A 13,803-nucleotide genomic window follows, 5' to 3' on the forward strand; every position below is an offset into this window, starting at 1 on the left:
GGGATGCCACAACCCTGGCTCCTTCCAGTGACTGGGATTGGGAAAATCACATCACATCCTTGAGCTAGAGGATAAACGGGACACAGATGTGCCTCCCTTCTTGTCTGGTAAAGGGGGAGCCCTAAGGGCAATATGTGCCCCATAGACCCAGCAGGCAGCACACAATGTGGCTTGCAAGTCGCAGGTTGAGCTGCAGGGCACGCAACCAAGCAAACCACGGCACGGGGGAAGCACTGGCACTGCTTCTTGCTGCCCATAAACCTATTCCTCAGCCACAGACACTTACTGAGGGCTCCTCATTGCTCTCCTTTTAGTGGTCCTGCTCCCCAAAACCCCTTCATCTTCCTGCATCCCAATCGCCTCTTCCGCCCCTGCATCCTTCCTGGTCCCAAGCGCTGCTCTGATGCACACCCCCTCTGGAAGCACACAGGATGGGGCTGCAATGAACTGCCCCAAACCAGCACGGAGCAGGGGGATTCCAGCTTCCCTGCACACCACTGTCCTGGCCACAGCCTGCTCCTTGATGGGGGGGCAGGCACAGAGCTTCATTCACAGCCCCCCTTTGCCTGGAGCATGAGTGGGGAGCAGCAGGAGGGAGCCTGGCAGATGGGAGCATCCCTGCGGGCTGCAGGGTCCCCTTTGGCACCGCAAGAATACAAGTGAAGAGGGTCCCCAGCTCATACCCGCATCCCATCCCACATCCCCATCCCACATCCCCATCCAACTCCTCTGTCCCATTCCATTTCATTCCATCCCATTCCACACCCCCATCCCATCCCACCCCATATTCCTGTCCTGTCCCACATCCCCATCCCACTCCACATCCCCATCCCACTCCCCTTTCCCATTCCATTTCATTCCATCCCATTCCACACCTCCATCCCACCCCATATTCCTGCCCTATCCCACATCCCCGTCCCGTTCCACATCCCCATCCCACTCCCCTGTCCCATTCCATTTCATTCCACCCCATTCCACACCCCCATCCCATCCCACCCATATTCCTGCCCTATCCCACATCCCCATCCCACTCCACATCCCCATCCCACTCCTCTGTCCCATTCCATTTCATTCCATCCCATTCCACAGCCCCATCCTATCCCACCCCATATTCCTGCCCTATCCCACATCCCCATCCCATTCCACATCCCCATCCCACTCCCCTTTCCCATTCCATTCCATTCCATCCCATTCCACACCCCCATCCCACCCCATATTCCTGTCCTATCCCACATCCCCATCCCATTCCACATCCCCATCCCACTCCTCTGTCCCATTCCATTTCACTCCATCCCATTCCACACCCTCATCCCATCCCACACCCCCACCTTCCCATGCCATGCTATGCCATCCTATCCCACTCCCCTCATCCCATTCCACCCTATCCCATTCCCCCATCCCCTGTCATCTCCCCCATTCCACCCCATGCTACCTCATCCCATCCCCTCCATCCCATCCCATTCCCCCCCTCCCCGCTCTATCCCATCCCACCCTCCTCGGTCCCGCCCCGGGCGGAGCTCGGCTCTGCCGGCCCCGCTGCTCCGGGCTCTCCCGCTCCGCTCCGCCCGCTCTCCCGCCCCGTCCGCCCGCATAAAACCGCTCCGCTCCCCGCACCGCAGGTACCGGCGGGGCAGGCGGCTCGCACGGCCCCATCCAACACAAGGCAGGAAGGAAGAAAGAGTGGGGGGGGGGACACCCGATCCGCTTCATCCCCCCCTCCGCTCCCTGTCCCCCCCGATGTGATCCCACCGGGACGATGCTGCCGCTGCTGCCGCTGCTGCTGTTGGGCTCCGGGGGGCTGAGCCTGCCCCTGGACGACACCGAGGTGGTGACCCCGCTCCGCTTGGACCCGGACATCAACGGCAGATCCTATTTCAGGCGGGGGCCGGCAGAGCCGCCCCGGGGGGGGCAGGCGGTGGTTTTCCAGCTCTCGGCTTTCGGGGAGGATTTTTACCTCCACCTCACCCCCGATGCCCACTTCATCGCGCCCGCCTTCGCCGCGCATTACCTGGGGGCCGCCGCCCGGCCCGGCCCTGCGCTCCGGCACTGCTTCTATTCAGGGGATGTCAACGCAGACCGGGAGTCCTTCGCCGCCCTCAGCCTCTGCGGGGGGCTCCGAGGGGCTTTCGGCTATCGAGGAGCCGAGTACATCATCACCCCGCTGGCTGCGGGTGCGGCGGGTGGGGAGCATCGCCTGCAGCGCCGCAGCCCCGGCCGCCCCGTCGGGGCCGGAGCATCCCGATGCGCAGTGGGCTCCGGGCTCACCCCCGGCGTGCTGCAAGCGCTGGATAAGTACCGGGGACGGGGAGGGGGGAAAGGGGGTCGGGCCAAGCGCTTTGCCTCGGTGCCCCGGTACGTGGAGACGTTGGTGGTGGCTGATGAGTCGATGGTGAAGTTCCATGGGGATGATCTCCAGCACTACCTGCTCACGCTCATGGCCACGGCCGCCCGCCTCTACAAGCACCCCAGCATCCGGAACCCCATCCAGATCTCCGTGGTCAAGTTCCTCCTCATCGGGCAGGATGACAAAGGGCCCAAAGTGACCGGGAATGCCGCCCTCACCCTCCGCAACTTCTGTGCCTGGCAGAAGAAGTGGAACAAGGGCAGCGACAAGCACCCCGAGTACTGGGACACTGCCATCCTCTTCACCAAGCAGGTGGGTGCAAGGGAAAGGGGGGGGGACCCCCCACTTCAAGGAGCCCCACACTGTGCCCCTGACACCTCACCCCACCTCTAGCGCATGGTTGTGGTTGATCCCCCTTTCCCAATGGATCCTTATGGTGCTGGGGCAGCATGGACCAAGCCCCCTAGAGCCAGCCCTTGCTGGCAGGGGGCTGAGTGAGGCCGATGGGTGCGCAGGTGCAGGTTGTCCCCATAGGCAGAACCCTGCTGCTCCATCCCCAGGCTCCTGGCAGGAGCCCAAGTGGCTCTGGCACAGGGAGCAGCCACCCCAAAACAGGGGGTGTGAGCCCAGAAGAGGAGGAGCATGGCCCCGATCCCCTGTCCTTGGCTGGGAATTGCTCACGATGGAGCATCCCACCTCTCATCCCTGCTTCCTCTGGCTCAGGAGAACCTGGAGCTCTCCTGCGTGCTGGCTGCTCCGCATGGACCTCGCTCAGGGCTGGAAGGAGAGCACCAGAGACAGAGCCAGCGCTTGCAGACCTCGCAGGGGGGGAGAGGTGAGGGTGTCCCCCACCTCTGCCGTGGGAAAAGGGCCTTTTCCTCACCTCTGGAATGGGCTCTGCCGCTCCATGGGGCAGCTCCGTTATCCCTCTGGGATTAAACCGGGTGACATGGAAGCAGTGCCAATCCCTGCCCGGATGTTTTAGGATGAGGGACAGGTCAGGAGCTCCCCTCAACAGCAGGGACACCATTCCCAAAGCGCCCTTCCAGGTCAAACACTCATGGGTGGGAAGGATGCAGCATCCAGTTTAGTTCAGCTGCCTCTACCCTGGCATCAGCGCATTCCTGGAGCAGGAGTGATGAGAGACCTCGTCCTGTCCATCCTCCTTGTCCCTGGGCAGGGACCACGTCCTCCATCCGGCTGTAAATCCCATTGGAGCACAGGCAGGGTCAAACCCCAAACAGCTCCATCCCTGATGGAAACCCAGCGAGGTCACCGGAGCCACACATGGGTCAGATTCGATCCCAGCGATTCCAAGGCTGTGGATCACAGCCGGGCTGCATTCCTTATCCATTGCTAACCCAGCCATTCCTGAAATCCCAAGGCAAGCTCGGTGCAGAGGAGACATCTGCCTTCCTTGAGTGCATCCATCTGTGGTCCCCTGACACCCCAATGCATCGCTCCCTGCCAAAAAGCTGTTACAAAAGCCCCCGACTTAGGTTTCACCTCCAGCCCTGCTGATAGGCAGCTTCCAGTTGTTCCAATGGGGCTGTCCTCTCCCGCTTGGCTCTGCTCCATCCTGATGTCTGGATTGTGGATTTCGGGATCTCGGTCCTGATGGGTGCACATCTACCAGCAGCCATGGCCCTGGGACCTTCCTACCTGAGCTGGTGCTTGCTGGAGCCTTCAACTGCATTCCAGCCCCTTGGAAGCAGCATCACACACCACAACAAAGGGCTTCTCACCCATCTGGATGCTCCATGTCCCACCAGCCCAACGTCTTCCACCAAATGCACTAAGGAACATCTGCAATCTGAACCGGGAATCCTGTGTTTAAGGCTCAACCTGTTGGGATTGCTTTGGATGCACGTGGGAAGCCCCCATGACAGGGAGACCGGTCCCTCTGTGGAGGTGAATCAGTGCACAAGGATCCCTCCCATCTGACCTGCAGAACACCTCGGGATGCTCCCAAGGGGATGAAGAGAAGCCCTGGAAGTGCCCATGGGGGAAGGTCAGGATGGCAGGAGAGTCCCAGGGAGCTGCTTGGGCTTGGGGTGCTGAGCATCCCCTCTGTCTTCATGCTGGCAGTGGTGGGTACCAGTGACAGTGAACTCAAGGCAGAGCTGCTCCTTTGCCTGCTGCTGTCCCCCTTTAAAGCTCTGGAGCTCCTCTCTGCTCCCCTCCATTGCTCCATCCTTGTGTTGGTCCCATCCCGCATCCCTGTAAGCAGAAGGATGCGTTCTGGAGGGGGGGTCAGGACCTCTTATTGGAGCCCAGAGATGCTGCCCCAGGACCCAGCATCACCCCCAAAGACCCAGCTTGCGCAAGCTGCATCCCTGACGTGATGCTCAGCGTGGCAACACCCCGGTTCCTTAGGACAAGGAACCCTGCATCAGGCTCGCCAACCCCATTTAAGCAACCTGGGATTCAGGATGCCACCAACTTGTCCCTGTGCATTGATGGGTGGTGGAATGGTGGAGCTGAACCTTGTGCAATGAGGTTTTCCAGCCACAGCCACAGCCTCCCGGCTCCGTGGCCACTTTAGCTCCTGTTAAAGCCATCTGGGGCTCTCTGGAGCCATCGGGACTGCTCTTTACCCACGGATGAACCTGCCTGAGCTTGGAATCCTCACTGGAAATGCTGGCAGAGCTGCCTGTGTGAGGCTTCAAGCAGCGCCTTGGCCGAGGAGCACCGAGCATGAATCACGCTTATTTATAGCCCAGAGAGTCCCTTACGTTTCCCTTTCATGTGGAAAGCAGCTCCCTGCCTCCTGCGTGGCCTCCACAGCAGCTCCCATTCCCATTGGGACCACACTGAGGGATGCGGGGGATGCTCCATCCCCATCAGACCCCAGCACCAAGCATCCTCAAATGGACCTTCAATTGGCACAAGCACCTTTGGGTCATGAAGAAGGGCAGATCCATTGATGATGAGACCCTTCCCATCCTCTGTCCCAGCAGCATTTACATGGGATCTGGTCATCCTTGATGGCTTGTTCTTCCATCAGCGGCGCTTGGGATGGCTGCAAAGAGTCTTGGAGAGGCAGGAACACTTCCCACAGCCTTGGGAACCTCTGGACCCAGTCCAGGAGCTCCTTGTTCCTAGGAAGAGGTAGAGAAATGAGGTTGAGAAAGGGGTCAGCTCTCAGGTCAAGGCACCAAGGCCAAGTACCTTCCCATCCACCCATCTGGGTCTGCTCCTTGAGCCATCATTGAAGGATGGGGCCAGAATGACTCCATCCCAATGACTCCGATGCCAAAACCACCTCCACCCTGGGCAGAGGATCTGGGTGGGTGGGAAAAGCTGTCACTGAGGATGCCTGGCAGGATGCTGTGCACAATGAGGGTGAATGCAAACACCCCTGCTCGGGGTCACGATTGCGGTTTCCAGCCCAGTGGTCCCCATCCCTTTGGGCTGCAGTCTGGGATCAGCTCCCCATGGGATACTTGGGATGGGGATGGGGAGCAGGGATGCTGGTGCTGTCTGTGGGGATAACCCCTGTTCTCCATACCCTGCAGGACCTGTGCGGTGCCACCACATGCGACACGCTGGGGATGGCGGATGTGGGGACCATGTGTGATCCCAAGCGGAGCTGCTCCGTCATCGAGGACGATGGGCTGCCCTCGGCTTTCACCACTGCCCATGAGCTGGGTAAGGCTCCTGCTCTCCGATTCCTGCTGGGAGGAATGCCAGGAGCTCTGAAATAACCCTGCTCCGGAAGATGAGACAATACCCGGTGTCTGGGGATGGGGAAACTCCACCTTGGGGCATGAGACCTGGCTGGGAGAGAGCTGCTGGGGAAGCAAAAGGCTTTGCTGTTGTGGTTGCTACCTGGGCTGGGCTTGCAGCATCCTTTGGGATATGCCCATAGGCTTGGAACAACAGGAACCTACCCCTGGAGACACTTGTGGTGCTCGGCGGGAGGAGGAAGAGGAGGAAGGGGGGGGGGTTGAGTGCTGAAGTTTCCTTCTCTTTGCCATTTCCCTTCCTTTCCACATGCACAAAGCAGCCAGGACAGTGGGAATGGTGCTGGTCCTGCAAGCTCCTGCTGCTTGTGCAGAGCCTCATCCTTCCCCATGGGTCTCCAGCCCCTGCAATCCCTGCAAGGCTCTGCCCCACTCCGTGCCTCCGTTATCCCCATTGCTTGTCCCTCTGTTCCAAGCCATGTTATTCACACTGTCCCTCTTTATCCCTTTCCCAGGCCATGTCTTCAACATGCCCCATGACAACGTGAAGGCCTGTGAGGAGGTCTTTGGCCGGCTGAAGACCAACCACATGATGTCCCCTACCCTCATCCAGATCGACCGTGCCAACCCCTGGTCAGCCTGCAGTGCTGCCATCATCACCGACTTCCTCGACAGTGGCCATGGTGAGCCCTCGTACCTGTATACTGTCCCTAGGGAGCAGGGTCCATGCCTGGGGATGGTTGATGGGCTGTGGAGCAGCTCTTCTCCCCACTCTGCAGAGATAGAAGGAATGGGATCACCACCCCTGGAAGATGACATGCATGCATTTGAGGCCCTCAGTGCCATGGGTTAGTGCTGGAGAACGGTTGGACTTGATCTTAACGCTCTTTTCCAACCTGATTGATTCCATGATTCCATCTGAGGCTGCCACAGAGATGGAGTCACTTGGGTCTGCCCTTGAGAGCATCCCTGGGGTAGCACGGGGTTGGGATAGCTTTGCCCATCCATCCCCACACTGCTCCATACAACCCCCCAGGAACCCCCCAGACCTCCCCATCCTCCCTGCTGCAGGAGACTGCTTGCTGGACCAGCCGGCCAAGCCCATCCCGCTGCCCGAAGACCTGCCTGGGTCGAGCTACAGCCTGAACCAGCAGTGCGAGCTGGCCTTCGGGGTGGGCTCCAAGCCCTGCCCTTACATGCAGTACTGCGCCAAGCTGTGGTGCACGGGCAAGGCACGGGGCCAGATCGTCTGCCAGACCCGGCACTTCCCTTGGGCCGATGGCACGAGCTGCGGTGAGGGGCGCTTCTGCCTCAAGGGCTCCTGCGTTGAGAGGCACAACATCAGTAAGTACAGGGTGAGTACCTGCACTGCCCCATGGGGTCACCCTGGGCTGAGGGATGGATCCTGCCGGTGCTGGGGGCACAAGGATGCCAAAGAGATGGAGGTGGCTTGGGCACTGCGTGTTGCGCAAGGAGGGATGATGCTCTGCTTCGTCCAGCTCCACATGGGGTTGGGAGCAATTGGAAGAGGTTTTGCTTGCAAAAGGAGGCTTAAGAGACCCTGCTCTGTTCCAGCCCCAAATGGGCCTGGGGGCATCTGAAAGGTGTTTTGATTGCCAAGGGATGCTGAGAGGTGCTGCTCCATCCAGCCCCAAATGGGTTTAGGAGCAACTGGAAAGGGTTTTGATTCAGAAGGGATGCTGAAAGTCCTTGCTCCATCCAGCCCCAAATGGGTTTAGGAGCAACTGGAAAGGGTTTTGATTCAGAAGGGATGCTGAAAACCCCTGCTCCATCCAGTCCCAAATGGGTTTAGGAGCAACTGGAAAGGGTTTTGATTCAGAAGGGATGCTGAAAACCCCTGCTTCATCCAGCCCCAAATGGGTTTAGAAGCAAGTGGAAAGGGTTTTGATTTATAAGGGATGCTGAAAGCCCTTGCTCCATCCAGTCCCAAATGGGTTTGGGGATATCTAGCAGTGGTTTCGCTTGCCAAGGGATGCTGAGAACTCCTGCTTGGGATGGAGCTGGTGGCAGCGGGGATGCAGCATCTCATCCCACTGCACCCCCGCAGGTGGATGGTGGCTGGGCCAAGTGGGCGCCCTATGGGCAGTGCTCGAGGACGTGCGGTGGAGGGGTGCAGCTGGCCAAGCGGGAGTGCACCCACCCCGTGCCTGCCAATGGGGGCTCCTACTGCGAGGGCATCCGCGTCAAGTACCGCTCCTGCAACCTGGAGCCCTGCTCTGCTGCAGGTAAGGGCTCTCTGCATGACCTGTAACAGCCCCTAAACCTGGAGCCCGAGCTCCATAGAAGCATGGAATGGTTTGTGTTGGAAGGGACCTCAACGCTCATCCAGTTCCAACCCCTGCCATAGGCAGGGACACCTTCCACTGGGGCAGGTTGCTCCAAGCCCCTGTGTCCAACCACCACCAGGGATGGGGCAGCCACATCCCCAATCCCATGCACATCCAACTTCTTTTTCCAGTGCCGGGAAAGAGCTTCCGTGAGGAGCAGTGTGAGGCCTTCAACGGATACAGCCACAGCACCAACCGCCTCACCGCATCCGTCTCCTGGGTCCCCAAATACTCCGGTGTCTCCCCCCGGGATAAATGCAAACTCATCTGCCGAGCCAATGGCACCGGTTACTTCTACGTGCTGGCACCCAAGGTGGGTGAGGGACCCCCGTGGCCACCATCAGGGCTGTGGGATGGCTCTGGCGTGCCTGGAAATGAAGGATTTCTCCTTGTTTTGTGGGTAGTTGTGGTAGGTGAGGGAGTGGATCAGCCTGGATGTGCCTGCTTCCTCATCCCAGGGCTGGAGCCGGTCCATGGAGGGTCTTCTATGGGGCTTGTAAAGGTGCATCTGGGGTATGCACACAGGATGGCCATTGCAGGTGTGGGCAGGCTATTCCCTTTGCACCAGTGCAATGGAAAGAGCAAAGGGATGCAGTGCCACCCTAACGACCCTGGGTGCCAAGCAGAGCATGAGCAAAGGGTGATGTGGTGCCTGCTGGCACTTCCTCCGCACCCCTTGGATGGATGTGGGTGGCAAAGGGAAACGCAGCGGTTGTTTTGCTTGTGCAGGTTGTGGACGGGACCCCTTGCTCCCCAGACTCCACCTCGGTCTGCGTGCAGGGCAAGTGCATCAAAGCGGGTTGTGATGGGAAGCTGGGCTCCAAGAAGAAGTTTGACAAGTGCAGTGTCTGTGGAGGGGACAACAAGAGCTGCAAGAAGGTCTCGGGCTTGTTCACCAAACCCATGTAAGTGTTCAATGACCACATGTGCTTCCCCATCCACTGGGGGCAGGAAGGCCATGGAGATGGTTGAGGGTTGGGAATAGATGATCTTGAAGGTCCCTTCAAACCCAAACCATTCTATGGTGATGGGTCTAAGCTCATCCTGAGCAAAACCTCCTGGTGCCAGTCCCCATCACTGTATGGAGAGCTGGGCTAGCTCTGCAGGGGAAGCAGGACACATTTAATGTGCTGTTGGCTTGTGATGGTACATCCATGCTGACGGTACTCTGGTACGTCCACACTGAGGGTACTCTGGTGTGTCCATGCTGATGGTACTCTGGTACGTCCACACTGATGGTACTCTGGTACATCCACACTGAGGGTACTCTGGTATGTCCATGCTGATGGTACTCTGGTGCATCCACGCTGATGGTACTCTGGTACATCCACGCTGATGGTACTCTGGTACATCCATACTGATGGTACTCTGGTACATCCACACTGAGGGTACTCTGGTACGTCCATGCTGATGGTACTCTGGTGCATCCATGCTGATGGTACTCTGGTACATCCACACTGATGGTACTCTGGTACATCCACACTGAGGGTACTCTGGTATGTCCATGCTGATGGTACTCTGGTGCATCCATGCTGATGGTACTCTGGTGCATCCATACTGATGGTACTCTGGTATGTCCATGCTGATGGTACTCTGGTACCTCCACACTGATGGTACTCTGGTGCATCCACACTGAGGGTACTCTGGTATGTCCATGCTGATGGTACTCTGGTGCATCCATGCTGATGGTACTCTGGTACCTCCACACTGATGGTACTCTGGTACCTCCACCCTGCTGACCCACAGGAACTGAAGCACCTTCCTATACGCTCAGCTTAGATAAAAATCAGTGTAAGGAGCAGATTCCAAATGAGCTCCATAGGAGACAACCATGGGGTGGGAAGATCATAGGAGATAACCGTGGGGTGAGAAGATCATAGGAGATAACCATGGGGTGGAAAGATCATAGGAGATAACCGTGGGGTGAGAAGATCATAGGAGATAACTGTGGGGTGGGAAGATCATAGGAGATAACCGTGGGGTGGAAGGATCATAGGAGATAACCGTGGGGTGGGAAGATCTTGAGACCCCATCCCAATGGGATGTGCTCCTGCTTAACGCCCTGCCCTTCCCTTCCAGGCACGGCTACAACTTCGTGGTGGTCATCCCCGCGGGGGCCTCCAACATCGACATCAGGCAGCGGGGCTACAAGGGGCTCATCAGTGATGACAATTACCTGGCGCTGAAGAACGGGCAGGGCAAGTACCTGCTCAACGGGCACTTCATCGTGTCCGCAGTGGAGAGGGACCTCATGGTGAAGGGCAGCGTCCTGCGGTACAGCGGCACCGGCACCGCTGTGGAGAGCCTCCAGGCCTTCAAACCCATCCAGGAGCCCCTGACCCTGGAGGTGCTGTCCGTGGGGAAGATGACCCCTCCGCGGGTGCGCTACTCCTTCTACCTCCCCAAGGAGAGCAAAGAGGACAAAGGCTCCTATAGGAAAGAGGGCAGGACCCCGCCGGACCTCAACAACAGCGTCCTCAGCCTGTCCAACCGCTTGGATGGTGGGAGGCCGAGCTACAAACGTCCCTCCTACAAGTGGGCGGCGGGCGGATGGGAAGCGTGCTCCGTGACCTGCGGGGATGGGATGCAGAAGCGCTCCGTGGCTTGCCAGGACTCCTATGGGCAACCCGCGGCCGAGTGCGATGCTGCGCAGCGCCCGGCTGAGGTCCGGCTCTGCGGGGAGCCCTGCCCCATGTGGGATGCTGGACCTTGGTCCCCCTGCTCCAAAAGCTGCGGTCGCGGGTTCAAGAGGCGGGCGCTGAAGTGCTCGGTCCCAACCGGGCGCCTGCTCCCACGGGAGAGCTGCAATTCCCGTCGGAAGCCGCAGGAGCTGGATTTCTGCACCTTGAGGTTGTGCTGAGCTGGTTCGCAGGGGTGCTGCGTGAGGAAGGGCATGGTGCTCCTCCGGCTGGGGATGGGGGAGGCGTCCATAGCACATAGAAAACAAGGGGGGGGGAAAGGAAGGGATAAACCCAAAGGGACCGAGCACACTCACCCCATGGGCCTGAGAGGTCGCTTGGAGACAGAGGGGGACCAAACATCTACCTCGAAGCTGCTGAATGACGTGGAAACCCATCGGCAGAGGCTGGGATCGATGGGAGCGAGGAGGAGCACTGCCTGCGATGGATCTGAGTACAGGGAGATGCCCCTATATTGCACAGCCAAAGCCTCCCCTGTCTTCCCAAGGGCCCAGCCTACCTCCCCTCCCTCCTTGGGCTCCCCCCCAACACTCGTGCTCAATGGGACCAAAAAGGATTTATCAATGCAATGATGGCAAATGACATTGCCCAACCACCGAGGTGCTGGGACTGATGCTTCCACTGGTGAGGACTCACAGCCTAGGGTGGTCCTTTGAGCCCCAGCAGCATCCCTGGGCCAGGCTGGAAGGTGGTGGCTTCATTGTGGTTTTCTCCTCCTGTTTATGACCTGACCAGTGTAGATTTTATGGTGCTTAACTCTGTATTGTTTTAACCTCCTTCCTTCCCCCTCCATCCCAATGGATGTAAACCTGGTGGAGCGGGGATGGCGGTATTCCCAGTGGGCTCTCACACCTGGATGAGGGTTCCCTATGGTGCTTTGGGATGGGGCTGTGTGAGCATCCTGTGCGTCGCTGGATGCTCCTTCACACCCTGATCCAGGGCAGGTTCTAAACCACCCGCCTGAAGCTTTTCAGGGCTAAAAGGGATCACTCCGGAGCTGAGGTTGGAGCTGGCATCCCAAACCAAGCAACTGTACTGTAGTGTATGGGGCCAGACACAGCCCCACCAGTCACTGGTACTTGACTCCGCTCTGGAAATGGTGCTCACTGCTTAATGGGACCAGTTTGCTGCGCACAGAGAGCCCACTGCCCTCCAGTGGGAAAGGGGCTCAGTGGGGTATGGACATGCAGAGGAAGAGGTAGCTTGGAGCCTCTCCCTACAACCAGTTTCCCCCTCCAGGATTTGGTGCAGGGTTTGTTCTGTACCTCAGATCATGCCCATTGCGGCTGCAGGGGACCATTTACACATCACTTGGGTCTTCCACTCAGATCATAGCAGGGACCACTTCACTTGTTGCTTTCTCACTGGTGAAGGTGCCTCTAAACCCATTTGCTGTGACTGGGGGCAAGCCAGAGCCTCTGTATTGAGTGATGCAGGTACTGGGAGCAGCAGGAAGGAGCTATGGGGGGGACAGAGAGATGATGGGGAGGCAGAAGATGCTGTCCCAGCAGCCAGAGGCTTGCTCAGTCCCATGCAGGTGTAGCATGGAAATTCCTTGTGCCCCTTCTGCCCCAATACTATGGGCAAAGGGAGGAAGATCACAAGGAACAGGATGGAGAGAGTACAAGGATTCCCTTGCTACACTTTTCCATCAGCTTACAAACTCCTCATGACAACGTTTGGGGACCCATCCTCATGGATTGACATAGTGCCTTTCGAACACAGGAATGTTCTGGGTCTCCACACTGCTTGATAGAGTCATGGAATGGGTTGGGTTGGAAAGGACCTTAAGATCATCCAGTTCCAACCCCCTGCTATGGGCAGGGACACCTCACACCAGACCACATGAGGAGCAGATGCTGTGGCTGCTCTGGGAACGGGATTCAATGCCGTAACAAATCCCTTCCAGGTCTCCATTCCCATCATCAGACCCCTTCCAAAGGGTTTTCCTGCATAGCCAAGCTTCCATTTGGGGACAGAGCTCTGAGGAGCTGCCCTGTTGTCTTTTGCCACCCCCAAGAGATGGTTTCCAAGCCACTGAGAACCCATCAGCCTTGTCTATGGGGCGGGGAAGGACTCTTTGTGTGCGGTTCTTTTGCCAAGTGTGCAGCAAAAGGATGGAGATGCCACTCGGACTGGCTGCTCTGTGTATACCATGTATACTGATAGCAAACCTGAAATAAACTGTATTTAAAGCCACATGGCTCCCCAATGGTGCCCATGTCCTTCACTTGGGGGCTGTGGAGCATCTCTTATCGCCGTCCCATTGGAAGCCTCAGAGGTGGTTGTTCTGACCTGCTTCTGCTACAGGATGCGCTATGAGCAGCAACAAAGGAGCTCAATGTGGGCTTAGTCCCTGCACTGAGATGTTAAACGCATCAGGGTGGTTGGTTTGAGCCTGGGATCAGGATGCTCTTTGTCAGGGTAACAGCAATATAGAGCTAAACGGGTTAATGCACACTGGAACAGCACTCTCACATCCTGGAACAACCCATGTCCATGCATACCATTGTCTGGGACACACGTGCTATTCCGGAGTCATCCGCTCCATGTGCTGACAAAGCCTTAGTCACAGCCCATTCCCACATCACCTTGGGATGGTCCAGGAAGAGCAGGGTTAGGTTCGGCCATGAGCTGACCTGGCACAGCTGCTGGTGCCCGGAACACATCCCTGCTCATTCCCAGCACCACCACCCTGGGTCAGAGCCCTCTTTTCCTCTTATACC

The 13,803-nt window shown here is 58.1% G+C and overlaps 1 protein-coding gene across 1 annotated transcript; it reads left to right on the forward strand.

Annotated features, from left to right (window-relative positions):
• The first annotated feature begins 1,737 nt into the window (after positions 1–1,737).
• Positions 1,738–13,276, forward strand: ADAMTS15 (ADAM metallopeptidase with thrombospondin type 1 motif 15). Its single transcript, XM_061368576.1, has 8 exons — positions 1,738–2,656; positions 5,863–5,995; positions 6,546–6,713; positions 7,102–7,385; positions 8,099–8,276; positions 8,510–8,691; positions 9,108–9,283; positions 10,458–13,276. The coding sequence occupies exons 1-8, from the start codon at positions 1,757–1,759 to the stop codon at positions 11,236–11,238; spliced, it is 2,802 nt and encodes a 933-aa protein (XP_061224560.1). The 5' UTR covers positions 1,738–1,756; the 3' UTR covers positions 11,239–13,276.
• Positions 13,277–13,803: the final 527 nt, after the last annotated feature.

Source organism: Neopsephotus bourkii, unplaced genomic scaffold (genome assembly GCF_033783945.1).
Source record: "Neopsephotus bourkii isolate Nb327-2 ecotype Australia unplaced genomic scaffold, CSIRO-AGI_Nbou_v1 NB_1433, whole genome shotgun sequence".
Taxonomy (NCBI): Eukaryota; Metazoa; Chordata; class Aves; order Psittaciformes; family Psittacidae; genus Neopsephotus; species Neopsephotus bourkii.